Source organism: Ambystoma mexicanum, chromosome 11 (assembly GCF_040938575.1).
Source record: "Ambystoma mexicanum isolate Mex_15411 chromosome 11, UKY_AmexF1_1, whole genome shotgun sequence".
NCBI lineage: Eukaryota > Metazoa > Chordata > Amphibia > Caudata > Ambystomatidae > Ambystoma > Ambystoma mexicanum.
The window spans coordinates 309,423,834-309,451,286 of NC_090934.1; the positions used below are offsets into that span (position 1 = coordinate 309,423,834).

General features: G+C 46.1%; 1 protein-coding gene across 1 annotated transcript in view; it reads right to left on the reverse strand.

Moving 5' to 3' along the window:
* SNRNP40 (small nuclear ribonucleoprotein U5 subunit 40) overlaps positions 1 to 27,453 on the reverse strand; it is a 175,020-nt gene that overhangs the window by 96,651 nt on the left and 50,916 nt on the right. Inside the window, exons 3-5 of the mRNA XM_069623040.1 lie at positions 8,001 to 8,094; positions 4,840 to 5,005; positions 1,950 to 2,072 (exon numbers count right to left, since the gene is read on the reverse strand). Coding sequence (XP_069479141.1) covers positions 1,950 to 2,072; positions 4,840 to 5,005; positions 8,001 to 8,094 — 383 coding nt within the window. The remainder of the gene's footprint in view (positions 1 to 1,949; positions 2,073 to 4,839; positions 5,006 to 8,000; positions 8,095 to 27,453) is intronic.

Below are 27,453 nucleotides of genomic sequence, written 5' to 3' on the forward strand. Positions count from 1 at the left end.
TTTGTTGCCTTTTACCTGAACCCTAACTTTGATTGAATGTTACTAGTAGATAACACTTTTTAAAGAATGCTCATTTAAAACCTTGTAGACGTTATAAATATTTAGATATAACTAAGTGTTTAAGTGTTACTTGGCTACTGATTTCAAATTGTATAGCTCACTTTACCCCTCTTAAGATAAGCGTGGCTGCTCAGTCACACTATCAAATTGTGTAGTACAGGCCCATATTAAAAAGGTGGGTTATCTAATACCAAGATGATAAGTCTTGTGTAGTCCTCACCAGTTGGATTGCACCAATTCTTACCCAACACTCAGGAGAAGCAGAATGAGCGGTCCATCTTCTCACGTGATATCATTTCCCCGAATGACTACACCAAACCAGCGCAGGAGTTCAAAAGGAGCACAGCTGGAGGGGGGCAGAATGAGAAGAAGGAGTCTCAGAGGCGGAACCGTGGGAGCTGTGCACCGGGTGAGCAGAGAAGTGATAACGGTAGCCATAAACTGAGAGGATTGAACGTAGCTCAATCAAGATGCTGCAGGTGTGTACCTCTCAGGCTCCGACGAACCACCTGTGAGAAAGGATGCACCGCCGGGCAGAGACAAACGCCTGCAGAACTGCTGCAGACCCAGCCATTCACCCGAACGCTACCGGAGCCTTGAGGAACAATGCAGCTGCTGGGTAAACGCTGGTACCTACCAAGAAGAAGGAAACCGGTACGTGGGTTACCCAGGAGGGCTAGGTCGTCCGGGGAACCAAGGGGGTAACTACAGATATTGGAAAAGGGAATCATATGTTTGGCAGGAGAGCGAACCAAGCTATATTGCGAGTCAAGGACCCTCAGCCAAGTGACACATTGAGAGAAAGAATAAAGGAATCCTTCACTTGATCACTGACTGCATCAAGTTGGTAGGATAAAGAACTATAAATCTAAGCAACATATTCCTGCGAATTGTTCTGTGAAGTTTGCCTAAGAGGATAAAAAGGCCTCACAAGCCCAAAAGGAAGGGAAAGCGAGACCTGCAGGAATCTAGGGGAAAGGAAGTCAACCCTAGTTTTTGAAGTGTTACATTTATGAACATTGTTTCATCGCATTCTTACCCGAGAGACTGGGAACTCATTTTTATTTAAGGAGGCTTTTGGAGACAAGACAGACTGACTTTTTACTTGGGCATTCTGACATTTTCACTTGTTATCTTTGAGGCAGGGAAACCCCCTCTTGGCTTTAGGGATAGTGAGGCCTTTTTCCAAACCTTTCTTGGTCAATAAAAGTCTACCAAAAAACATGCCACCATTGTGTCCGAGCCTTACTTCTGCACCATTATAATACATACAGACTTGAAAATGCTTTCGCTTTAGGGAGAGTATGTTAAATAACAGTCATAATCCACACCATATAGGTCACTAGTGGCCTTAACCTGATCACGTACAATTTCAAGTAAAATGTTTACATTTAGAAAGGAGGAAGAGATTACTCTGGGATCGAATGCGTGTCATCTTAAACAAGACAGATTACAAAAAGTGCATCTGCCCACTGTAAACCTTAATTCTCAACAGAAAGGTTTATACAGAATTGCAGTCATCCCAACAACAGATATTGTTTAACAAAATACTAGTTCTGCAACAACAAAAAAACGTAAGGGAAAAAAAAGGCACAGAATATCATTTAGGTGTCAAGGAATGCCCATGTCCTTCAAGGTAACACTAATACATATTATGTGTCTACTTCAAAACCCACCATTTATGATCTCATAACATTTGGTAGCATTTTGTTTTAAAGCTAATGAGACTTTAAGGAAAAGAATGCCTCTATGTTTCCGTAGGATTTGAGCGCTATGTAAGAACTGCATTCCTGACAATTTTCCCACAGAAATCAAACCAACAAAAAGCCCAAGCCCCACAACCATGCACTTACAAACGAACTACCATTCAAAAAGCATGCAGCACGTACCTTGATATCGTTATCGATGCCTCCGGAGACAATCTGATCACTGGTGTCATTGAACGTTACGGACAGAACCTGGTAGGTGTTCTGGAAGGTCTGGATTGAGGCTTTCTTTCGAATATCCCACAGCTGGAAATGACAAGAGTAGGTTACAGCCCACGGGGAAGACAGTTACCCTGCATCAAAGGTTTCATACGTGCTAGCATAAGGCGCTGTGGGGGATATTTGGACTACGATTGCTTCGATTTGTGTAGGTCGCCTAACAAAAGACCAATTTCTTTCGGCCGATGTTAGGTATCCTACGCACACACAAAAAACGTTTCTTAGCACGCCCCATCCCCACCTCCCAAGTGGGATTAACTTGAAATAAGGAGGTTTTACCCCGGATGCCCCCCTCCCCAAGCACCCCCCCCACGCCTGACACCCCCAATCTAAAAACATACACAAACACCCAACACACACGCACAAACACACCCACCCACATACACATACACTTACCTGTTCTCCCTCAATGCAGCTTCCGGGTCCTGGCGGGGCTGTCAGCCCCTGCACGCACTCGTGTGCGGCAGGGGAATGACAGTTTAATTTAGAAAGACCGCTCTGTGCGATCATGGTGCGGTCTTTCTAAATCGATTTATTTTAAGTCTTTTGTCTTTTTATTTTTAACTAAAACATATCACTTAGGACCGTTATTTTACCATGTTAAAGGACTGGGCCAATTGCTTTCACCACCTTATTTGCAGTCATATTTATAGAAGAAAATGAATCAGATGGTAGAGTACCAGAAACTGGTTTAAAAAAGCTGGCAACAGTAGATACTGTACCTGCACACCCCTCTCCCCCAACACAACCTGTCCCCCTTGCACACACCCAAGTTTTTGTTTCAACAACGGCAGCAGCTGGGTGTAATAAATGCGACGGGGCTCTGCAGTATACAGTGATAAAAGTAGCCTTTCATAGCTTTGGTCCAATATTATTGGAAGGTGTTGGAGCCAATGTTGGAACGATCTAATGGCCCTATTTGCACCGAACGACCAGGCAAAAGACTAAAACATTTAAACGCAAGGAGTACACGTCTAAAATGACCAGAAGATGGACCCTTAGAGACATCAGGTCTGTCTGGTCTACAAATCTGATGGTCCAACGGAAGAAGAAAGAACTGGTTGTGACTGAAGAAAGATGGTCTTGTTGGGTTTGCTAAAATGTTTAACATAAAAACGCAAATAAATACAAAAATACAAAATAAAAGCCTTTTAATGCCCTATCTTTTGGCTTTTTTCACATTGTTCATTAATGGTAATACTTTAGAAGAAAGAATTTGGAGGAGTGGGCCGCGTCCAAGGCATAAGTCTTAAGGGATCTATAAACATGTTACCCAAACTAAGTACCCAAGGTGAACCGGGACCACTAGCCGATGGGGCAGCACTAAGTCTTATAAAAGTGAACGAGCACTGGCATTGGCGGCCTTTGTAAAGCTCAATGCCGCTTATCTGTGTACCTCAAGTGTGTACCACACCTCAGAAGCTGAAAGAAAGGCCCGCCACCAATCTCTCAGATGCTGCCCAGGACTGGATGGATTTAAAAATATGACCCAGGGCAATATACTGCTGTCGTAATTGAATGTACAGAAATATGAAGTTATTTCAGAGATTCAGAAATTAGAAAAACCTCGAATAGGGCCCAAACAGACATTTAAAGCAATACCTCTGAAATCAACAAAACCAACCAAAAGTTCCTGGAACCAATAACCGATCCAAGCAAATCCCTGGCACAGTGAAAGTAAGCATGATTAAACCAAAAGACGCCATCACTTATCGTGCACCATTCTTTCTAGTCACTTCTTCTAATAAATAGAATGCTTGCATTAATAGAGCTTAGTCTTTAGATTGTTAGCATTTTTTCAGTGAAATTTATATTATAATATAGACATGTAGATATTATATAGACGTTAAAAGTGCCATATCAAACATGTACGTGTAGCATAGCAAAAGATAGAACATAACATCAATGTAGGAGGATACGATCGTGCAGATGCAGGAGGAGGGAAGGAAAAGTAAAACCAACAAAAATACTAAACTTTCAAGTGGAGTAGCGAGGAAGTGGAAATTGGGTATTCATTTGTTTAATTATGTATGTGCTGGATTTTATTTGTATGCATTGCAAGTCAGAAAACAATGAAATGGGCATTCAGAGGTTTCAGAAGGAATAGATGTTCTCCTCCCTTGGAAGCATCATCGGCTGTCAAAATGGGTAAGAAATGTATTTAGCATTATACAACATTCTAAAAATGTCTCACTCCTGATCAGCTTATTGGAACGGACAGACCCAATAGAAAAGAGGTCATATGACATTCAATGGCACAAATGGAAACTGCCATTTCAGAAGGAGCTCTTAACAGGACAGCCATACATAGGTATTTGCGGGGCCAAAGAGGATCTTAAACTGACTGGGGGGCAACGGGGGCTGTAGAACCCTGCACAATGTTAATGTTAGCAGTGAGGAGCGCCCAGGACACCGCAAAACCAGATGGGAGAACCTGCCTCAACAATAGACCATGACCTGTGCCCAGGAGGGCACCAGCTAGGACCATTGGCTTGTCTAAAGCGAGTGCGGTTTTTTGTTTTCTCTACATACTCGGACTTCATTTTTAATGGCACGGTCCATTTAATTGTGCACTTCTGTAACATCGGCAACTATGCGGATGTGACATCCAAATTAAATATCAGTACAGCACCAGGCAACTTCACTAGATTCTGAAGATAATTATTGCTACTCTTTTCATCACATTTGGTATTTACATGAGTTATGAAGGGAATAGTAGGTTCTCGTATTATGATTAAGGCAGAAAAGTGTGAGTTGGAATAGGCAGATTAACAATGGGGTCGTCAACACCGACCTTAACTGTGCCATCATCACTGCCTGTACAGACGAGCTGGGGCCCTCGCCTTGCGGGGTAGCAGGAATTCACAAACGCTGTATGTCCTTTTAACCTTTTCACTCTCTCGCCGGTCTCACTATCCCAAACAGCTACGGTTCGGTCTGTTGATGCTGAGAAAAGCATGCTGCAAAAGAGCAGGGTGACAATGTCAGGCACATGTACGGTATTGAGTCCTATGCTGTTCACAATCTATGGCTGTGTGCGGCCTACCCAAAAGGCCAACATTACAGGCACATGTATTTGTATTTATTAATTTTTATATAGAGCTATAAACCAAAGCGCTTTACATTACAACAAAATTACAATAGAAGCATGAATATCCTGGTCTTCCAATTCACAGGCTGCATTAGTGCCCCTTCTACATCTCATTGCTCCATGGAACATGAACGAAACAGATTTAGCAACTGTTTGACTCATGGGGCAGGAGTATATTTAAATGCTTGCGATGGGATCGACGATTTGAAAAACGTTTTGTCTTCCTGTGGCGCCTCACTGAACCTTCCTGTGAAGGTATGGTATATCAAAAGGGACATCTAGTGATTGAAGACATAAGCACACATCATTAGAAAAATTAACAATGGGCTAAGCTTGGCTTTTGTGCAGGGATGTAGTAGGCATTTGCGAAGCTCTGTCATGATGGGACTACCTAGCCATAAGATGGTGAGAGCTTGAATTGTGCGAGTTTTCAGGGCCAGAGCCTGGCAAATGCCCATTTAAAACACAAACCAAAATTATTGGTTTTGCCAATTCTCATTTTCAACAGGACTCAGTGCCAGGAACTGATGCAAGGGCACACATATTACTTATAAATGAAGTGTCTCAAAACACACTTGGTAGGAATGTTTCGTTACAGCACAAGCTCATTTACATCAGCAGTTAAGACAATAACCCTCAGAAGACTGTTGGAAAGAATTCTGGCAGCCCCTAGATAGCACAAAGGTTGATGTTACTGCACGATAGAGTTACCTTCAAGAAATCCTTGGAGACAAGGGTTTGAGCGGGGCAATAGGGCCAAGCATGGCCATGGGTGGGTAAAAAGCCAAACACTCACACGCTGTGTCGCCCAACTCACACCAAGTCACATTGGCCGCCTATCTGTACTCCAATACAATCGTTTTGGCTTAGAGGTAACAAAAAAAACACCATGTAACAGCATAAACTAATGAGTGCAAGGCTTATCATGGTGTTCCTGTAGTCAAAGCAGGTTTCAGGGTTGGCGGTGCTGAAAGTACAGCATGGCAACTGCGTAACCTAAAGGAGTCCGAATGTATATATGGATGAATAATACTTCCTTTTTGGAGTAACTGTACAAACTTACAAGTGACTTTTTGAATGTCCGCCCGGCCACCCATCCTAGTGGCCCAGAGTATCAGGAGCCAAAAAGAGGGTTTTGGCCATGGGCCTTCTGGTCAAGAAGCAGCATAGGGTATATACTGCCTCTTCCTTTAAAAGAGAAGAGAGCGAGAAACAGCGCGGGCCCCGCCAGACACTAAAGTGAATACACAATGATCAGACCGGGACACGTACCGGGCCGACACTCTAGGCTCCATCGCAGAGAAGTTCTGGTCTTAATTGTGGCCCGCTTGGTCTGTAGGATCGTGGACCATCTTCAAGGGACGTGGTGTCCGGGTCTATTAGCAACTCACACCAGTAATTCACCTACTAAGTGGGATAGAGTTTTGGGAAAAATGTTCTGCTTCATTCTCCACTAGAAAGTTGGCCAAGGCGATTTACAGACTGCATGCTCATTAAAACCCACCATCTTCAAATGTTGGTTATTACATAAGGAAACCAGGATAAACTCAGGCATCATTCTTAGTGCACGTTGTGTTTGATATAGAATTGCTATTCCTCTGTCCATTCTAACCTGGCAGGGTTTCGATGCAATATATTTAGAGGAAAACAGATCAGCAAATGGGGTTGTGATCTTGTCAGGGATCCAGAGCAAAAAATGTCCAATTTTATTTCTAGATCTAAAATAGTGAATAAACACATGGTTCTTAACTGCTAACTGTGCATGGAGAAGAAGACCGTGTAAAAAAGGTACCTGGAGATAGAGTTAAGCAGTTGTAAGAGGTGATCATCAATTCCGTTTCCTTAAGAGACTTAAAGCAGTAGTCCCCATTTAAGGGTAGACAATGGTCCGAGTTATCTAGTTTTATACTCCGTATTGCAGCTGCCTCCTGCAGAGGCTGTGAAACCCTGTCGAATATCAGAAATGGATGCAGTAGTTGAATTATTAATTGGCCAGAGTTTGCGGGCCCTGGGAGCAGAGAAGCTTGCCTTTGAAGCATCCACTGCCACTCTATCACACGTTTGAATGCCCTCCACTTCTGGTTTCTTAGAATAATATATAAAGAAAGAGGTTTAAAAATCGGGGTAATTAGCCCAAGGAAGTTAGTAGTATACAGAGAACACATACCCCCGCCCCTGAAATATTGGAGCATTCTCCTCTTTAATACAAAATGTAAAGAATTCACAAAGATAAATCGGATTTAGACATTACCATAGGGAAATGCTCCAAAGGGGAAAGGACAGGGCGTTGTCTCCACAAGCCTTGGCCAAGTGGAAGTGGATAGTTGCAGCAGTACCTGCATTTATATTGCTGCTTCACACAATCTTTTCGATGACAAAGCCAAAAGGAGCAAGGAAAAGCTCTGGGATGGCAAACTATGCCCTAGGCGTCAGACTGCTGAAGAGAACTGCCGCTTGCAGTGCAGAAGTGCAGAAGATGATCCTTGCACGCTCGGAGTCAGAAGTAGTTTCATTTTATTTATATATTTGCATGACAAAAATAATACATTTTAAATTAAGCACAGAAAAAACATTGACATCACAAATCGTAACACATTTCAAAAGGTTTTTTTAAAAATAAAAATAAGAAGTCCACCATTTTAACAGTGATCAAAAAAGACAATATTCTTTAATTCCTACTGCCCAGTACTGCTACAGGAGATTGTTTATAGGTTGTACACAACTGTTTTGGGACAGAGGATTGCGAACAGTGACACTTTTAGATTATTATAGCCCTAAATAGATAGCCCTAAATAGATTTTTTTTTTTAAAAACTTGAAACAATGAACCCCGAAACGGAACAAAACGGTCTCCTTAATCCTCACCTGCCGTCGGTACTATAATGAAGCTCCATGATTGCTCCACTGTGGCCCTTCAGCGTCGCATAATTTTCGCAATCTCCATACACATTCCACAGCACTGCAGCAAAGCAAATACAGAAGTTAAATGCGGGAAGAAAGCAGCACAATTCACCTGGCTCACTGGATAACCGTAGCCCCACTCGACAAGGGTTCCTGCAGAGTCTGGACATTCGCCAAAGAATATCAAAGACGGTTGACTTGCATTCTCGATCGCATGTATTCAGCTCAGTCAAAGAAGTTCAACAACTGGCATCTCGTGTTTGAACACTTAATTCTAGCGACGAATAGTTTTTGTTGTCCTCATATTTTAACTGGTACTTTACATGAAGGCAGACACAAATCTAGAATGAAATATTACAGGCGCACAACTACATGCAAACTATATATAGTGGCTTACGGGCCAAAATCTACACTCGCAATTTGGGGTGGAGGCATTTTACTGCGGGTAGGGCAGGTAAGGATTTATGGGGACATGTGAAATGTCTGCTGACAGACCTTCCATGCTACCAGTCAAAGAAATAATATGCCACGCACATTATCATCACGTGACCTAGTGTCCCCTAGTTTCCACGGCAGGGCCAGAAAAAAAAAATAGAGTATAAGCGACCCTGCACTCTTACTAAATTAAACCAAAACAAAGCACTTTTTGTGGCATGTGCCCCTCACAGCGACTGCTGTTGGTACAAACTGAAAGCACCAAGCCAAAGTTTGTCGCCCGTGAAATGTTGAGGGGAACACAGTGAGGGAGATTAAAAGAGTGGGGTGGAGGCGTGCAATGTAAGAAAGGGGTGAAGAAAAAGGAGTAACTGAAGTTTGCTGTGTGTTGGACATTTGGAGGACTGCAGACATCAGTTAGCTCCTAGCCGATTAAAAGTCACCAGGTATTTATAATTTTCCATTTCATTGGGACTTGTTTTAAGTAAACTGCACGCCCACCCTGCATCCCGGACACCGTCACCTAACGGGGAACAAAATGTACACAATAAACTAAATCAGAATATACATTGGGTTGTTCACTACATCAGGAACATGTGCACTGCACAAAGTTCACAGCTTTTCAATAGAAAGAATCATGAATGTTAACATTTCCAGAAATTAGCTAACCTATGGTTCAATCTGCTTATAATACATGAGAAATGGCTAAGGGCTAGAACTCTGCATTTTCTGCCTTTGATCAAAGATGCTTCTAACGTGGGATACTGCTTAATTGATTTTTATTTTTTTTAAATGTGTTTGATCACTGCTTTAAGTGGGATGAGAGGGTGTATCTGGGGTCCCTAAAGCACAGCCTTCAAGTAAGTCAGGAGACTAAACTAGTGTTGGGGAGAGGTGGTCTCATGCCCCCTCAACGCTCTCGCGCAAAATGGGTCTCATATTTGCTAAAGGTGGGAGACATCTCTGTATTTATCTATCTAGATCAATTCGACCAAATAAACAGTAAAATCAACAAATACAAACGTAAGACAAAGCCTGTGCACTGAGATACATTATGTGCTACCCGAAACGCCATCTTTTGCTAGGCCTTATCTCTCCCTTCGCCCAACGCCGCACAGCCAGCCCCCCCCTCCCCCAATCTTCCATTCCTCCTCCTGCCAGCTTCACACAAACTCAGTTTCTCACAGATGTCTCGCCATGCGGTGTTGCAATTGTTTAGTATCTTTCCATGTCCAATGAGCTCATTGCCCTGTGTGTGTGACTGAAGCCAGCGCTGGCATGTTTTGCCCATTTGTCTCTACAAACCTGCCCATGCCGCCTTACACGTCGTTTGTCTATGATCAACGTAATTTCAAATGCATAAGTAATATTGTGAAGTAAACAAATTGAAAAATTACATTGCATATACTAAAAGGTGAACATCTAAAAGCGGTAACAGAGTGAGACGGTAAAAGAGTTAAGCAATACGATGGGCGTAGATACGCCACTCACACATACGCCACTCGCACATTTGTAAGAACCTCTTTATATAGTGACAAGATCAAGAAATATGGGCAAAGGGTAGCAGAGATTAAGGTGGAAGGGGTCATCTCAAGCTTGGCCAGAAGAAGGGTCTTTTGGACAAAAAAAAATTAAAAAAAAAATTTAAAAAAAAAAGTACAACCTCTGTTGCCGCCCTCACAGAGAGGATCCTCTGATACCAGAAGAGGAGTGGAAATCTGGGAATTTCCTTTTTTTGAATAGATGGCGCCCCATTACAAAATGTCCAGGTGGAATGAGAAGGTTGTAGGATACAATTCTGTGGCATCTGATAGAGATGAGGAATGCGCAAAGTGATTTCGAAGAGTCAGATGAAGGGGCAGTGGGAGTGACACCTCGTATTCAGTGGGCAACGCCACAGGTAACAGAAGGCGTAGAGGAAGGATGGGAAGGAAGGCTCCAAAACAGGGTGGTAAGAATGGCATTGGCAAAAAAGAAAGGAATGAAGGCAAGTAAGGGAAAGACAAGGTCTAAGCTACAAATGCCACTGATCTATAAGGAGGGCGGCAAGACCTCATTATGTGCCATGGGCACTGATGGACAAAAATAACCCATTGAAAAGCCTCCTACCATTTTAGGGGGGTGTGGGACAGTGGATCTATGCATTCGAGAAAAACACTGCAGCCTCTTAGTATCAGCAGTAGGTGATCAGGCAGACTCGGTATGGCCGGGGTTCCCAGCAGTGACAATGACGGACATGATGGGGCATTGTTTAACAATGCAAGCACACAGCTATGGGATGCACTACGGAGAACCCATTCTGTTGTGCAGTGCACCATGGGGGATGGGGAGGATCCTGCGCCGTTCATTCTCTGGGTGCAAGAGATGTGGTGGGCGGAGACGGGCACGACATGGGACCAATCCACCTCTATTTTACTTCATAATTAAAAGAGTACAGAAGGCCCTGGATAAAATTGCTGGGATAGAAGCCAAGGGGTGGCCGGCAATAGAAAGCAACATAGTGCACCATTGCAGGAGGATCAATGAAAGAAAAAGAAATGGCTCAGGAAAGATAAGCCACCGAGGCAAAGCTGGTACAGAGCAAACTGGTGAAGGTCGTGGCAGTAACAGTGCCGCCGACGGACCAACAGGGAGAAGAGGAGGGAGGACCAGTAGCTTTACAGGCTACAATTGCGGCTACTTGGGCAGACAACGGGAAGGGACACCGGCATCTGCACATGGGACCCCAGTGGCAAGGAAGATCCTTAAGAGGGCAATGTGGGTATCGTGGGCCAGAAAGAGTGGGTGGAGGAGGTTACAGTGCCATGGGCCCAAAGAGGCCTGGGGGGATGGAGGAGGAGGAGGTCCCCGTTTGTAATGCGAGACGTAGGGACACGGACACTTTGCAAGGGAATGTCGCACCTGCCCGATGGTATATTATCCAAATAATGCGGGGCAGAATAATGAGCAACAGTATGTCCATCCGCATCCTGGAAGCCCATATGGCTTGCCTATGGTGGACTTCGAACAAACTGCCCCACAGGACAACAAGACGCGTGCTAGGATACAACACACCAAGTAAAGCAACACAGCATGCGCAGCCCCTCCCAACTCACCAAAACCAGGTCACCCACACCCCTCCCAACTCACCAAAACCAGGTTACCCACACACACGCAAACCCCTTGCTACGACTGCCAATTGCGCGCTTGCACTGAATCACAGGGCATGTGTACTTGGGGACAGCGCTTTCCCGTGCCCCGGAACGGACACATATCAAGATTAGGACAGCCCACAGAAAGCTTTCGCGTGTCCAGTTCTATCGACAACCTTCCGTCCAGGCGAGGAATCGCTGGTGGAGGCAGAGATGGGAAACCAACAATTCATCTTTAATGTGGACTCAGCAGAGAAATCATGCCTATGTGAAGGCAATTTTTCGCTGTCTGGCAAGAATCTCTCGTAGGGCTGTGGTCACGGTTCCTTATACAGAAGATTTGGCTGTCAAGATAGTGGGGGAAGGGGGGGGGACAGTGCGAGCGCCCCTCCTATACTATGAGGACTCGACAGTCAATTTGCTAGGCCAAGCCTTGCTCAGCAAACTCAACATGACCATAGCATTCACTGAGAGGGGAATTGTGTGCTCCACCCCAGGGTTGTGTGCTCTTCAAGCAATGTTACGAATACACACTGTGGTAAAGTAGCGGTGCGAGGGATGGCCACGAACGCAGACATGTTTGTGTAAGGCATACAAGTGTTGGCACGGGTAGTGCCAGAGATTACACGAAAAGAATGGAGAGTACCATCTGACTTTGTTTTTCATCCAATAGCCACCCCAGAGAGTGCCAGGGATGGTACTCTCTTTAGACTTACAAGGGGTACAGATCTCAGCGAAGCGCATTGTGGCGATTATGTCAGGACATGCACAGGTGCAACAGGTTCCCCAAAACCTATGGACCACCAACCCCCATGATGTCAGGTTACTGAAGTAAGTTACCCCAGTGAAAATAAAACTTAAACCTGGAGCAGTTTTACCCCGGCTTAGGCAATATCCCCCGTCAATGGTGGCGGAGGAAGGGTTAAAGGACACCACACATGCATTACTCCACCAGGGCATTATAGTACCCTCAAATTCCCCATAGACCACAGCAATTTATCCGATTGAAAAAAAATGTAATATATATTATACAATTATTTTTTTTACATTTACATTATCGTTCGGGGGGCAAAGGTCTTGCACCATCCTCCAGGTCACCCCATATGGGGTGACCTGGAGGATGGTGCAAGACCTTTGCCCCCTTTTGAACGATATTGTCCAGAAGGAGTTCCCTTTGGTCCCAAACCCGGTATCCATACTGTGCAGTATCCCAATGCAAGCTACCAATTTCACTGTGGTGGACTTAAAAAAAAATGCCTTTTTCTCAGTACCCCTCGATTCAGACTCCCAATACCTCACTGCATCAACCCTAGGGCAGAGGTCTTCAAACTGTGGGGTGCGGCCGCATTCCAGGGGCCGGCGCGAGAGCCCAGCATGAAAAGTAAAAAAAAAAAAAAATTACTAAAAAGATTTTTGATTTTTTTTTTTTAGATTGAGGATATGGGCAGGGGCGGCTAACAATGTCGGACTGGGCCATAAAACTGTCTCAGGCACCAATGAAAAAGTGGCCCACAGTTGTAAATTGATATTCATTCCTTTAGGCAAGACCGTTTGAATAGTATCCAAGGGGGTGCGTTTTGTTGCAATGTAAGCAAATTGTGATATTTAAAAGACTGTTTATTCAGCAAGAATGGTCAAAACTACTAGCTGCATAGAGAAGTAACTCATCAAACTGGCCCACATTGACTAAAAAAAAGTGCCCCATTTTGACTGGCCTACATTAGCATTTTTTGGTACGGGCATTGCCCTATTGGCCAGTCTGAGCCTGGCAGCTCATCCATAATGGGCAAGGGGGCGTCCACCCAGTAGCCCCCTCAACCATAATGGACGAGCTGAGGAGCCAGCCCAGTGAAACACTGAGCACTCCCAGAGCTGCTTTTTTCAGTTGCGGGAGCGCTCCTGGGCTGCTGAAATGCTGGCTGGGGAACAGTATGTCTGTTTGTGCGAGGGGGAGCTCCTGCGCCTCTTTGCACATACGGACAGAGCAACCTGGAGTGGGGCATTTTAGGTCCCTGCAGAAGGTACGTTTATGTTCATTTATTTTTTATTTAAATGTGCGAGAGAGAGAGTGTGCGAGAGAGAGAGTGTGCGAGAGAGAGAGTGCGAGAGAGAGAGTGTGCGAGAGAGAGAGTGTGCGAGAGAGAGTGCGAGAGAGAGAGAGTGTGCGAGAGAGAGAGTGTGCGAGAGAGAGAGTGTGCGAGAGAGAGAGCGTGCGAGAGAGAGCGTGCGAGAGAGAGAGCGTGCGAGAGAGCGTGCGAGAGAGAGAGAGTGCGTGCGAGAGAGAGAGAGTGTGCGAGAGAGAGAGTGCGAGAGAGAGTGTGCGAGAGAGAGAGTGCGAGAGAGAGTGTGCGAGAGAGAGTGTGCGAGAGAGAGTGTGCGAGAGAGAGTGTGCGAGAGAGAGTGTGCGAGAGAGTGCGAGAGAGAGTGTGCGAGAGAGAGTGTGCGAGAGAGAGTGTGCGAGAGAGAGTGTGCGAGAGAGTGTGTGAGTGTGCGAGTGTGTGTGAGTGTGCGAGTGTGTGTGAGTGTGCGAGTGTGTGTGAGTGTGTGCGAGTGTGCGAGTGTGTGCGAGTGTGTGTGTGAGTATGTGTGAGTGTGTGTGTGAGTATGTGTGAGAGAGTGTGTATGGATGCGTGTATGCTTGTGCTATATGTGAGTGTATGGGGATGGGTAGTGAGTGTATGGGGATGGGTAGTGAGTGTATGGACGCGTGTATGCTTGTGTTATGTGTGTGTATGGATGCGTGTATGCTTGTGTTGTGTGAGTGTATGGGGATGGGGTGTGTGCGTGTGTATGGCTTCGTGTGCTTGTGTGTTTTGTCCATTGAGCTGATTTTGGCGAGTGGGGGGTAGAGGAGGGAAGGAGGGTTGTACAACAAGGGTATTTTAAAAATGCCCTTGTTGTCCAATCCCCCTACCCACCTGCCAAAATCAGCTCTCCTTCTGAGGTGCTGTGGAGTCCAGGGGACAGGGATGGTATTTTCTTAAATACCATGCTTTCACCCTTTGCCCCCCAGCGCCAATGGCAAACTGTTTGGCTTTTTACCCAGTTTTATTTTAAGTATGCGCTAAAATGCAACATTTTAACCCATTATTGAAAAAAAAAAAAATTCAAGGGGGAAACCCCCCCCCCCCCCGACGCTAACAAGGACCTATATCGACAGTATCCGTACTAGCTACACCCGATTATGAACAGGATTTTTTCTTGTTCTCACACACAAATGGAACATTGATGACAGCAGTACTGCCCAAAAAAAAAAAAAACATCGTTAGGTCACAAGCCATTGGCCTATTACAGCGGTACCCTTGATTCAATAATGCATGGCCACTTCGCTTGCGAACAGGCTCTGGCAGCCGCCGCCTTCGCGATCAAAAGAAAGCGCCACAATTGTGAAGGGATGCTCAGTAACGTTGTTCGTTGAGCACTCCCTGTTTGCCATCCCCGAAAGATCGAAGTCAACATTGACCACACAAAGAGCTACAGCGTATGAAATAATATCAAGCCCAAAATGTCCACATAGTGCGCTGTAAAACAGTAAACCCATTCGCGTTTTTTTTTTTTTCTCAACCAGAGCAATGCACGGCAGAGGATATGCAAAATCATGATTGTGCAGAGAGGACATCCCCAAAGCAAGTGAAAACCCCTTGAGTGAAAGTGAAGTGTAGTTTGTAGATGGATCTGCATCCATCAGTCCAGATACAGGAGAGAAGCATGTGGGTGCAGCAGTAGTGAGGTTAGAGGAGGTGGGAGTATGAGATTCGAGGTCAAAAGAGGTTACCAATGCATTATTCAGCACAAGCAGCAGAATTAGTGGCACTACACGCTGCACAAGGGTGTGCATTGACAACATATTCTGATTCAACTTATGTTACCACTACAGTACATGCTGGATTGCCCCGCTGGAGGAGGAAGGAATACAGAAGAGCTGATGGGTCCCCAGTACAACATGCTAACCTATTGAATGAGTTGATAATTGCCTTAGCAGAACCCTCAGTAGTAGCCATGGTAAAATGCCAAGCTCATACCAACAAGAATGACAAAATGTCTTTCTTTGGGCCACAGCGGCGGACACTGCTGCAAAACAAGCAGCACATTTTCCAAAAGAAGAGCACACGGAATGTGTGCTCAAAGGGACATGGGTAGAATACACTCCCCAGCACAGATAATCGAGCTTCAGAAGCTTGCTCCCTCAGAACAGGAATTGTGGATAAAAAGGGGGTACATGCAGTCCCCGAATGATCTCCATAATTGGAAGTTGCCTTCCAACAACTGCATTTTCCAGCGCACACAGCAAAGCAACATACTGCTGCAGACATCCAGGAAGATTGGTTGGTGCCGAATATCCAGGAACATTTAGCAAAATTATCTATAGAATGTGTCACCTACCAAACATTCAATTCAGGACTGACACCCAGAACACAGAGGAACAACCTTTCCGTGAACTACATATAGATTGTGCAGACATGGGAGATAGGTGCAATGGAGCACGATACTTAATAGTGGTGGCCTGTCCCTTTTACTGCTGGGGGAGGCAGGACTCTGTGCCCACCCAGACGCGAAATGCATGGTATCCCGTGATGGGGGATATTTGACGCTATCAAATCAGACAACAGCACGCATTTTGTTAATGATCTCTTCAAGGAAGTAACGTCTTTACTTCGGATAAAGCACATGTGTTCCATGTACCACCTGAAAGCGAATGGGATGGTCGAGAAGATCAACGCCCTGCTAAAAAGCAAATTATCCAAATTATGCCACAGTCTAAAAAAAGAACTGGGTATATTGCTTACCCTTAGCCCATTTCAGCTGCACACGCAGCCCAGCAAAGACCACCACTTGTTACCCCATGAAATTGTGACAGGGAGAAGAATGCAAACATCTCTGTCCCCCAGTAAGAGCAAGGTCTGATGCTCACATAACAGCCACAGTATTAGGGGAGGAATTCAAAGAATACCCAAGTTATTTGACACACACAGTAAGAAGCATTGCAAAACAAATTGCCCCACCTTTCATGAGGAAAAGGGGGGGAAAAAAAAAAAAGACAGAAACGCCCACACCAGCGCAAGACAGTCCAGCTCAACCTTTGTTGCCTGCGGAATTGGTGTATGTGCACAGTTTTGTTAGGAAATGGCATTCACACTGATTCCACGGCCTATGCAAGGTGGTGTATTGTACGCCAATGGCAGTGAAAGTTAAGGGCCTTAGGCACTGGGTTCATTTAGGAGATGTCAGAAAGGCCCAAGACAGTGTAGGGGGTGGACAGGTAAGGGAAGAGCAGACAAATGTTGAAGTACCATAAGGAGTTAATGGAGGGTAAAGAAAACAAAAATCAGTTTTGAATGAATGAAGTGCGTTATATTAAACGGAGATTTAAAATTGTGTAAGAACAAAAAGAGATCCCTCCCTCCCTGTGGCGTCAGTATTATAAAATATCGGAGAGGTTGAAAGCGGCCCTCTTTAGCTCACACTTTTGTCTTCAACTCACCCGTTGTCCCACTTTCGTATGGATTAACCCCTGACCCGTTTTTTATTTTACAATTTCTTAGGAGCAATGTTAATGGAACCGGCGATTTTAAATAATGAGCTAGAGTGAGGAATGTATTGCATGGAATGCCCTCTTATAGAATGTGCTCTCAAATACCTTTGCGCCTTATTCTTGATAATGATGTCTGGACCGTTCCAATTTATTGGATGGGATCTTTTATCTGGGGGGGGGGGGGGGCCATATAAAAAAGGGGTTGTGGGGGTAACCTGGAGAAGCAGAGATAAGTTACCCCGTAATTGGACTACACTTTACAAAAGTCACTATCGTAAAGCGTAATATCACTGAACCCATGAATGACAGTAACTCTATTCAATGGCAGTATGAACAACATTGACGTAATTTTAATGCTAGCAATTTGTTAGAATCCCAGCAACCTATTTCTACTGCTACCTCACTTTCTAGCGAACTAGTATTTGAAATGCAAGCTCCTCTGGTAAAGACAATAGTCCCAGATTATGACCAACTGAAAGTTGATCTGGTGCATGTAACCATAAGCAATGATAATGTAAATGTTATGATATTCCCAATGTATAGCGAAACGCCTGCAAATGTCCAAGGGTCCTTGTGTAGCATTAATGGAATGTGCAAGATATTTACATATATCGAAGCCGTAAGAGGGAAGCAAACAAACATAAGTAGGACTCTTATCACGGGCTGGGGTTGGACACTGTTAAATTATCTTGGGCACTCGGGTCAGGTCAATAGCTGGTAATCGGACATGAGCATTAACGGTAAAAGGACCACAAATGGTAGTTGCTACGTGTGTGCCTTGATCCCGCATGCCACTGGCACACCAAAAATTTTAGAATCTCAAGAGGTAGAATTGTGTAAGCCCAGTGTCTTCTTCACCTGGCATTATCTTGCATTAAAAACTCCTTCCAGGCACAACTCCAGCCACCTGATGAAGACTTGTGTGAAAGAACCAGTGTTGGCAATAGAAGGGACAAGTTTCACAGACAACAAGAAAATGCAGTCAACTTACATGTGTAGGGAAGAAGGATTGCGGGGATGGACAGAGGAACGGTTGGCATGGACAGATCAAAAATGTGCTCAAACCTGTTCAAAGCATGTGTCCAAACTGACATGGGTCACTGCATTTGAGAAGCCCATCAAAGTGCGACAAGAAGATGCCTATGAACTGTGTATCTATGGAGAAGGAAAGACTCCCATGGGTTCCAACAGACATTGCAACCGGACACTTTGTCATCCCCAACATGAGAAAAGGGACTGCAGCACTCATGGACTTTTGTGTGTGTAGTAATCAGGCGTACATGCATCTCCCGCCTTCTTGGAGAGGGCATTGTACTCAGATGACTCTGCACTATGCATTGCTGGTAATTCCTGAAGAGCATGTTAAGGGGGGAGCGGTGCAGACCACAGAAATACATTCACCACACCCAGCTGATGAACAACCCCAAACCCCCCCACCCCCCATATCTATCAAATATTTCCAGAAGAGATCTAGTGGTTTGCAACGAAAAAAAAGAGACATTCGAACTTTATATCCCAAGACTCTTTCAACCTTGTTGAGCAGATATTGAATAAGTACAAACTATTTACCTCAGCAGAAACATTCTTTGCATCTCCAATACCGAGCATCCAAACAAGAACTAACGCCAAGTGGCTCCAGATCGTTCGCTGGGAGCTCATCCAGCTGGAAAATGACACAGAAGGAGGATTCAACGTCATCAAGGTTGAGCTGAGGGCCTTGCAACTGATTACGTTGCAGAACCGGTATGTCCTCGAACTGACAGCCATGGAGGGCAGGGTTTGCTGATGAATCGGGAGTTCCTGCTGTACATTCGTACCTTCTATGGATGCCGCGAATGGGACACTGTGACATGTCATAGCTGCAGTACACAACCTTGATGAACGAATGAAGAAAGAAGGGGCGGGAGTCGAAGATGATGGCTGGTTCTTTATGGCATTCAGCAGGGTGCCATCATGGCTCGGAATGACCGTCAAGATGCTGGTTCCAGCGATTGTCTCCTTGCCACTTGTCTTTTTTGTGTGCGATACGATATGGCATTTATAACGTGCCTATACACAAGTGTTTCAAGGCACAACGAGGCAAAGGGGGGGGGAACAAAGGGAGGACAGACAACAATCCGACTAGGCCAGGTCACATTCAGATTGCTCAAGTGCATGGGAGAAGGGAAAGTGCAGGGGGTGGGGGGGGAGGACAGACAGTGCACTACAAGGGAAGAAGTAATAAAGTAAGTAACGGCCAGCAGGTGGCAAGTGCAAAGGTAGGTGCAGAAATCAGGTGTCAAGTGCTGGAGGTGGGAATATAGGGATACAGGAACAGTCCCAAGGGCGGGGGTTGGCAGGCAGGCAGTGCAGGTGTGTGTGACTGGCGGGGGAAGGGACCTGGGCCCGAGATCAGAGGGTGGGCAGGTAACCAGTGCAGTTCCAGCCAGGAGGTCAGCAGGGGAGAGGAGGATTAGGATTGCGATGCTGCACCAAAGCTGTGCCTAATAGTCCGAAGATGATGGTGACAATGGGTAGCCAGAAGGTAACCTCAATGAGAAATAAAAATAGGTATCCAGTTAAATTGGGGAAAGTTTAAGCATTTTGTGCCGTGCCTGGATGCCAATAAAGGGCACACCTGCATGGGACGATGCAGTGAGGAGAGCAGAGGAACGCAGACGCACTGGAGGCGGGTATTCGTTACTTTAGGAGTAACAAAAGGGGGGAAATGTTGGGGAGAGGTGGTCTTTCACACACCCCCCCTCAATGTTCTCACGCAAAATGGATCCCATATTTGCTAAAGGTGGGAGACGTCTCCACATTTATCTGTCTAGATCAATTTGACGTAATAAACCCTGAAATCAACGAATACAAACTCAAGACAAAGCCTGTGCACTGAGATCCATTCTGCGCTACCGGAAACGCCATCTTCTGCTTGGCCTCAAAAGGATTTCTAAAAAAGGAGCTGGTCTCTCCCTTCAACCAGCGCTGCGCACAGCCAGCCCCCACCTTCCCTTCCTCCTCCTGCCAGCTTCACACGAACTCAGTTTCTCACAGCTATCTCATCATGCAGTGTTGCGATCGTTTAGTATCTTTCCATGTCCGATGAGCTCATTGCCCTGGAGCCGGCGCTGGCATGTTTTGCTCATTTGTCTCCACAAACCTGTACATGCGCCCTCGACCCCCACTAAGCCAGGCCGGAGGTTACATTGCATTTAGCACTTATCGGAATGTATGTAATTAAGAATGTGTGTACGAGTTATGCCAGTATGTATACTCTAGTGTATTGTGTCTGATTATGTAATGATATGTACTGAAATTTTACATGTACGTTTTGTGTATTGATTTGACAAGACGGATCTGGCTGATGGACCGGTGTTATACGGCTGGGCGATGCTCCAAGAGGGATATAATGGTCTCTAAGACATGAGAATGGCACTGCGAAGCGGCAAGCAAAGTGGCAGCCTTCAGTGAATGCCGAGTATTCTACGTTCGTTCAGGAAACAGCAGTGTTTTAGGGTCTACTTACCATGGAGGCTCCGCCTTCTAACAACATTTAATCGCTTTTTCCCGCGAAGTGGCAAGCAAAGTGGACAGTCTGCACAGTCAGCTGTCTGTGGGCTGCGGCGTGAATTGAAGGTGCCTGCCGACTTCGATTTGGGACAATTGCCTTTGACGAACTATAAAGCGGAGCAGTAACTGGTGTAGGGGAGGATAGGCCTTAAGGCCCCCCTCTCCTGCATTATTCTCCCCCGGTGAGGACCATGGCTCGCCGGGCGTTCCCTCATGCCACCCGGGCCCAGGTGGAGGAGGGCTTGCCCGCCGATGACATTGCCCCCACGTATCCATCATACACACACACTAACGTTCAGACAGGCCTAAAAGCCTTCTTGCCCAGCAAAGATGGCGTGAGTTCAGTGCGCTGTAGCGCGGCCCCCACCTTTGGAGGGCTTTCCAAGCATCCCTGCCGCAGTAGCCCTGGTAGATCCGCTGCGAGCGCGTTCCCATGAGAAAGTCGGGTATGAGCTAAACCCGAGATGCCAACACTGTAACATTTTATCGTTCACAATGTAATATTGCACCCCGCATGACCTGGTCCGCGAGGCCGGGGTGACGGGGAAAAAGCTGAAGCATCACTATCTGAAGAAAGTAGAAAATAATTCCAGTATTGGTATTAACGAACTACCTCTGTTTAAACAGATCCTGTAAACTGTGAATAAACCATAAAGATGTAACGTTATATGATATCACCCCAGGTCTGGACTAGTGCTGCTATAACCACAGAGAAAGATGGCGACCAAACGTATAGCCTTTATCTGTATAAGTGTTCTTTCAATTTTATGTAGAAACCTGAACTCGTATAGGTTTTCTTAATTACCCAAAGCGGCGAGTATCAATCTCTGTAGGCCATAACCTAGAACTACCTCATGTAACGTCTAATGTACATAAAATAATCACACACTGTAGTGAATATAATGTTAGGTAACGAAAAGGTACTCAGACTGAATATATTAACGAAATGTTTAATGTACTCGAAGTATATATGTATGGTATAGTAGTCAAAATAAGACAAATGGTATAAAAGTTTTGTATTCAAAATCAGGCAACACACGAGGAAAATACCTTTTGTGAATATATGCAAGGCCATTCTCCCTCCTATCCTACGAAGCCTGCCAAGTAGAAAAAAGCTAAGGCCTGTGCCGTGCTCCCCCACCTCCCCCGACCAAGCTGGAACCGCTTCAGAGAGTCAGAGGCCCCAACGCAGCATCCAAGGCCACCGGCCGCCACCTGCGTTATTTACAGCACGGTAATAAACTTACGTTTGAATCCACTGATCTACCAGCCCCCTCTCGTAAATCCCACAATCCCCCAGACCACCCCAAGAAGCCTGACCCCGCACAAAGGCTACCCCCGACAATGAGACAAGACACAGAACCCCCCTTTATAGTAGAAAACATGTACCACCCGGCACAAGCCCCCAGAGCCCAGCCCCTCGACCTGGAATACCAGACGTCAGAACACCGGTAAATCCAACAGACGACCACCAGACCCCTCACAAGGTGCATTCCTCCTGTGTTGTATTGATTGAAAGATTTACTGTAGAAGTTAGATATGGGGTTTTAAGTAACTGCAATGTGCATGATCTAGGGCACCTAAGTCAGGGAAGGAATTAATCTTTGTCACAGGCTGCCCCAGCGTACCAACACCGCCCGGATGACCTCAAGCCGGCCTGCCAGGCCCAACCCAACCCACGAGGCTGACCAGTGACGTCCTCTCACCCGGACCAACCACGCTGCAGCAACACCTATAGTTAGTCGACGCCACCCAATCCCAATTAACTTGTGCCCCCTATAGTGTGTAGGTTCTGATGACGTTTTTTGTATTAGAAATACGCCTGCCTTTGCGATTGTCAGGCAGAGCGCTCTCGGAGGTTGCAGAGTTCTTTGCATGCCATATTCTTTTGATAAACTCCCACTTACGCTCACCCGCACTCTGTCTTGGCCTTATTCCCATTGCGGGAGTGTCCATTATTGTCTCCCATTGCGGGGAGGATCGTGCTAACTTGGGGGCGCTTCCACTCAGTGGTGACCCCGATAGCGTGATATTTCCAAATTTATTTTTCCTGAACTCCTTTTAACGACCCCCTTTTGGCACGAGAATCTCCGGTCAGAAAGGGAAACGCACGGTGGGCCGGCTCCGGGAAGCTACCCGCCAACGGCGACCGGTACGCTTAGAAGTGCGCACTCAAACTAGATGGGGTAAGGGATCCCGGTTGCAAAATCCCCTTTGAGTACCGCTCGCCGGAGCCGGGGCTGACTGTTGAGCAGAAAGGCAACACCGCCTGGACGGACCCAGTTTCGGAGACTATCGGTTCAAGACGGGCACGTGAGTACCGAGTGGGAGCGATCATAAAGGGAGAGGGAGGGGAACTTGTGAACAGGAGAACGTGGGCAGATAGAGGAGAGAATAACGGGTGTCTACTAAAGACAGGTCTTAAAACTTTCTTTATCTTTTCTTTGCATATGGCCATTAGGAGTAAGAAATAAGTGAAGAGGTAGAAGTGACGGAAACCTAGCTCCGAAAGGGGGTGGAAGGCGGCGCCGCATAGTGCTATCTAAACTAGTACTGGGAATATATGAAGAAGTAAATAATAAGTTATTGGTGTCTGGCAAAGGGAGACACGGAGAATATTTTTAGTGATTGCTACTCTTTCTATTTCTTTTTTCCATTCCACGGGGCAAGGGGTGAAAGCGAGAAGGGTATAAGGTAGACATACTTGGAGAAGAACTATGAAATAGGGAGCACTTTTTTAGGAGTGTGATTAAGTAGTGGCACGTACAGACGTGAACACAGTAACGTTAGCAGAAAAACAGGGACAGCTGGCCAGGGAGGAAAGGGAGGAAAAAAAAAAGAAGAGGTGTGAGTGGGAAAGTATTGTGCGGGGTGCGCGCACCGTGCGAGTATTGGAGAAGAACGGTTGACCAAGAGGGGGTGCTAGAGAGTGTTGGCCATAACTAGTAATTGATTGGTTGTAAGAGAAATCACATGAGTGTATGGGAATGGGAAGGGGATGAGTTGTGGTGAGTAAGAAAGGATCTGCGCAGTGAATAACTTTGGGTGATATTGTTGAGACGTCCGCTCTTGTCTGTGCCACAAAGATATAGATACATATATCTACACCTAACTAAAAGTAAAGGAGGTGGACACGGTCGTTGCTAGTGATTTAGAATATGGGGGCAGAAACTCCCTTGTCACATATTTGTAAGAGCTTACCGGGGTACGCTGAACGAATAAATAAATATCACGATCAATGGGTAACAGAATTGAAAGGGGAGGGTCTGCCCCAGATTTGGCCCGAGGGAGGGTCTTTTGACAAAAGCGTTCTTGATATGGTACGAGCATGCATTAGCCTCAAGTATAAGGGGAAACAATGGCAAAATAGGAAGGAGATATTAGACCTCTGGAGATTGTTTGAGGAAGTACCCCCACCCAAAGATCCGGCACCAAATGTCGATCTGCCGCCCACAACAGACAACCCACTCATGATTCCAAGAGGGGAAAAGGACCAGTTAAATACAGAACAACCTGCGGAGGTGATTAGCTTGTACCCAATATTGAACAAACCAGCCCCCGCAGCAGGATATAGCGACCCTACTTATGTGCCTCCCCCCACAACTGTTACACCACAAAGACCAACAGCCCCCCCGCCATACGAAAGCACCAGAGAGCGCGCCCAGGGAAGCACACAGAGAGTGGATATAGAAAAACTAACGAGTGACTTAGAGTCGAGGCTTTCTGTGGCAAGGGATGAACTCTCAAGAATAAAAGACATATGTGAGCGCACAGCGTGCGCCCCTACACAATCAGGAAGCACGTCTAGAGCGTCAAGCGAAAGTAGACAAATTGAGGAAGGATGGAAAAAGGGGGAAATACTGTTCAGAATTGAGGAAGAGCCGACACGAATTATAGAGGTAGGAGCAGTAGAAGGGAGCATTGGTGATGTATCACGAGAGAGAGGGATCAGAGAGGACTTGTTATGCGATGTCAGAGGAGGGATGGATGAGAGTGATAGGCTGAGTATGGCAGTAGGAGGGGAAAGCGAGGAGGTGGACGGTGCATGCTCGCTAGGGACTATAGATGACGAATGGATGGGACGACTAAGAAATAGGGTGGGGAAGATGGCGTCATTGGAGTCAGCAGCGACTAAGGTAGGGGAGGGTGCAACTGCAAAAGGGAAGTTACAACTTCCATTGATACACAGAGGGGGGGGGAGACCAAACTATATACCGTGGGCCCAGATGGACAAGGCTAATTTAATGAAATTATTGCCCCAGTTGTCAGGAGGGGCGAGCAAGTGGATATATGCATTTGAGAAACATACCGCCGGCATACCGTTGGCAGTAGGCGATGTGAAAAGCCTACTAGTATCTGCAGTAGGAGATCAAGCGGACAGAGTATGGGCTAAGGCTGGTTTCCCGGCCGTGACGTTAGACTGATCGCCATGATGGGGCTTCCTTTAATACAGTACGAGCAAGGGTGTGGGACGCACTGCGGGAGACATTCCCAGATACCCCTGATTTACAGTCAGTAATGCAATGTACAATGAATGACGGGGAGGATGCTATGGATTACATTCTCCGGGTGCAGGAGATGTGGAGAGCGGAAACGGGCACGCCCTGGCATCAGTCAACGTCTCTGTTTTACTTTATCATCAAGAGAGGGCTCCCAAAAGAGGTGCAGAAGGCACTCGACAAAATAGCAGGTGTTGAAGCGAAGGGGTGGCCAGAGATCCAAAGCATAATAGTGCACCATTGCAAAAGAATAAAAGAAAGAGAGAGGGAAGTAGCACAGAAAAGGTTGGCAGACGAAGCGAAGTTGGTACAATCAAAGCTAGTGAAGGTTGCAGCAGCGGTAGCAGGACTCCCACTCATGAGGGAGGGAGACGAAGGAGAGGAGGGGCAGATAGCAATACAAGGGAGAATAGCAGCTAATTGGGCCGGACAAGGACAGCGACAGTGGAACGAACAAGAGCAGAACGGAGGTCTCGCGTGGCAAGAGTGGGCCCCAAGAGGGGGAAGAGGTGGGTACAGGGGCCGAAGAGGAGGACAAGGGTATGGAGGAATGGGAGGAAATGGGTGGCAGGGTCCCAGAGGTCCACAGGGGAGCTGCTGGAATTGTGGGAGATGGGGGCATTACTCAAGAGAGTGCAGGAGCAGACAAAATAACGGGTTCCAGGAGACAGAGCAGTACGGTCACCCCCACCCAGGAAGCCCCTACGGCCTCCCCATGGGACAATATCAACAACCAGAAAATGTAGGACAAAGAAGTAACGCACAACTACACGGACATCAGTACAGAACACAAAACCACCCACAGAATAATGACAATATGCAATACACGCCAGGTAACACTTTCGCCACAGTAGCTAATGGAGCGCCTGCCCCCGCACCTTATAGCGGGGTGTCAGTAGTTTCGGGGAACATTTTTGATCAAGGGGGGACAATGAGACACCCCGCATAGGACAGCCCACAGAGAGCACTTGCGTGTCCAGTACTATCTACGACCCACAATGCATCAGAGGAACCATTGATAGGAGCGCAGATAGGAGACAAGCAATTCATATTCATGGTGGATTCGGGAGCGGAGAAATCATGTATTAGAGAGGGCCGGTTCCCGTTATCTAATAGAACGTTAGAGACGCAGGGGTTCTCTGGGGCTGTAATTGAAGTTCCTTACACAGAGGCATTGGATGTGACAGTGGGGGGTAAAACAGTGAAAGCACCCTTACTGTACTATGAACACTCTCCCATTAATTTGCTGGGGAGGGATCTCTTAAGCAAACTAAATATGACAATATCATTCACAGAGAGCGGTATCGTATGTTCGACACCAGGCATATGCCCCCTCCGCATACTAGCAGTAATACACGGCCACACAATCATGCAAGAGATCAGAGGGTTACCAAGAAACGAGGAGATGTTTGTTGAGGGCATGAGAACATTGGCTCTCATAGTACCAGAACTAAAAAGGATGGATTGGAGGATTCCAGCCGAATTCCTTTTCCGCCCCATAGTGAGCCCCGACACTGCTCCCGGGTCAGTGCTATCGTTGGATTTGCACGCAGTACACGTGTCAGCGAACAGAATATGTGTGATTGGCGTTGACATGGAAGGATGTGAGTGGCGGACAGTACTGTGTACAAATGCAAATATCCCACTGAGGGAGCTCTCGGACGAGGAGCTATTTTCTGACACTGAAACAGATGGTGAAATAGTGATGGAACTAGCAATGCCGTGCGACATTGTAGTTACAGCCAGAAAAACTAAAGTTGAATTAATGGCAGTAGTAGGAGCACCACATACATTTTTTGATGATGACATGAGGTTAGTACCCACTAACATATGGACAAATGGCCCCCACGATGTGGGGTTACTACATGGGGTTCAGCCTGTGGTAATAAAACTGAAAAAGGGGGCAATTCTACCCCGGGTAAAACAATATCCATTGTCACGCGAAGCAGAAGAAGGGATCAGAGAGACAATAGATGCACTGTTAGCGCAAGGAATAATAGTGCCCTCAAACTCCCCATGTAACACATGCATTTACCCGTTTAAAAAGGCGAAGGGAGGTTCCTGGAGGATGATACAAGATTTACGCCCACTCAATGATGTGATTCAGAAGGAGTTCCCTCTAGTGCCGAACCCGGCGACAATACTGTGCAATATTCCGAAAAAGGCATCCCACTTCACAGTTATTGACTTGAAAAATGCATTTTTCTCGATTCCCTTAGCAGAAGAGAGCAGGTACTTAACAGCGTTTACACTAGGGGGGAGGAGGT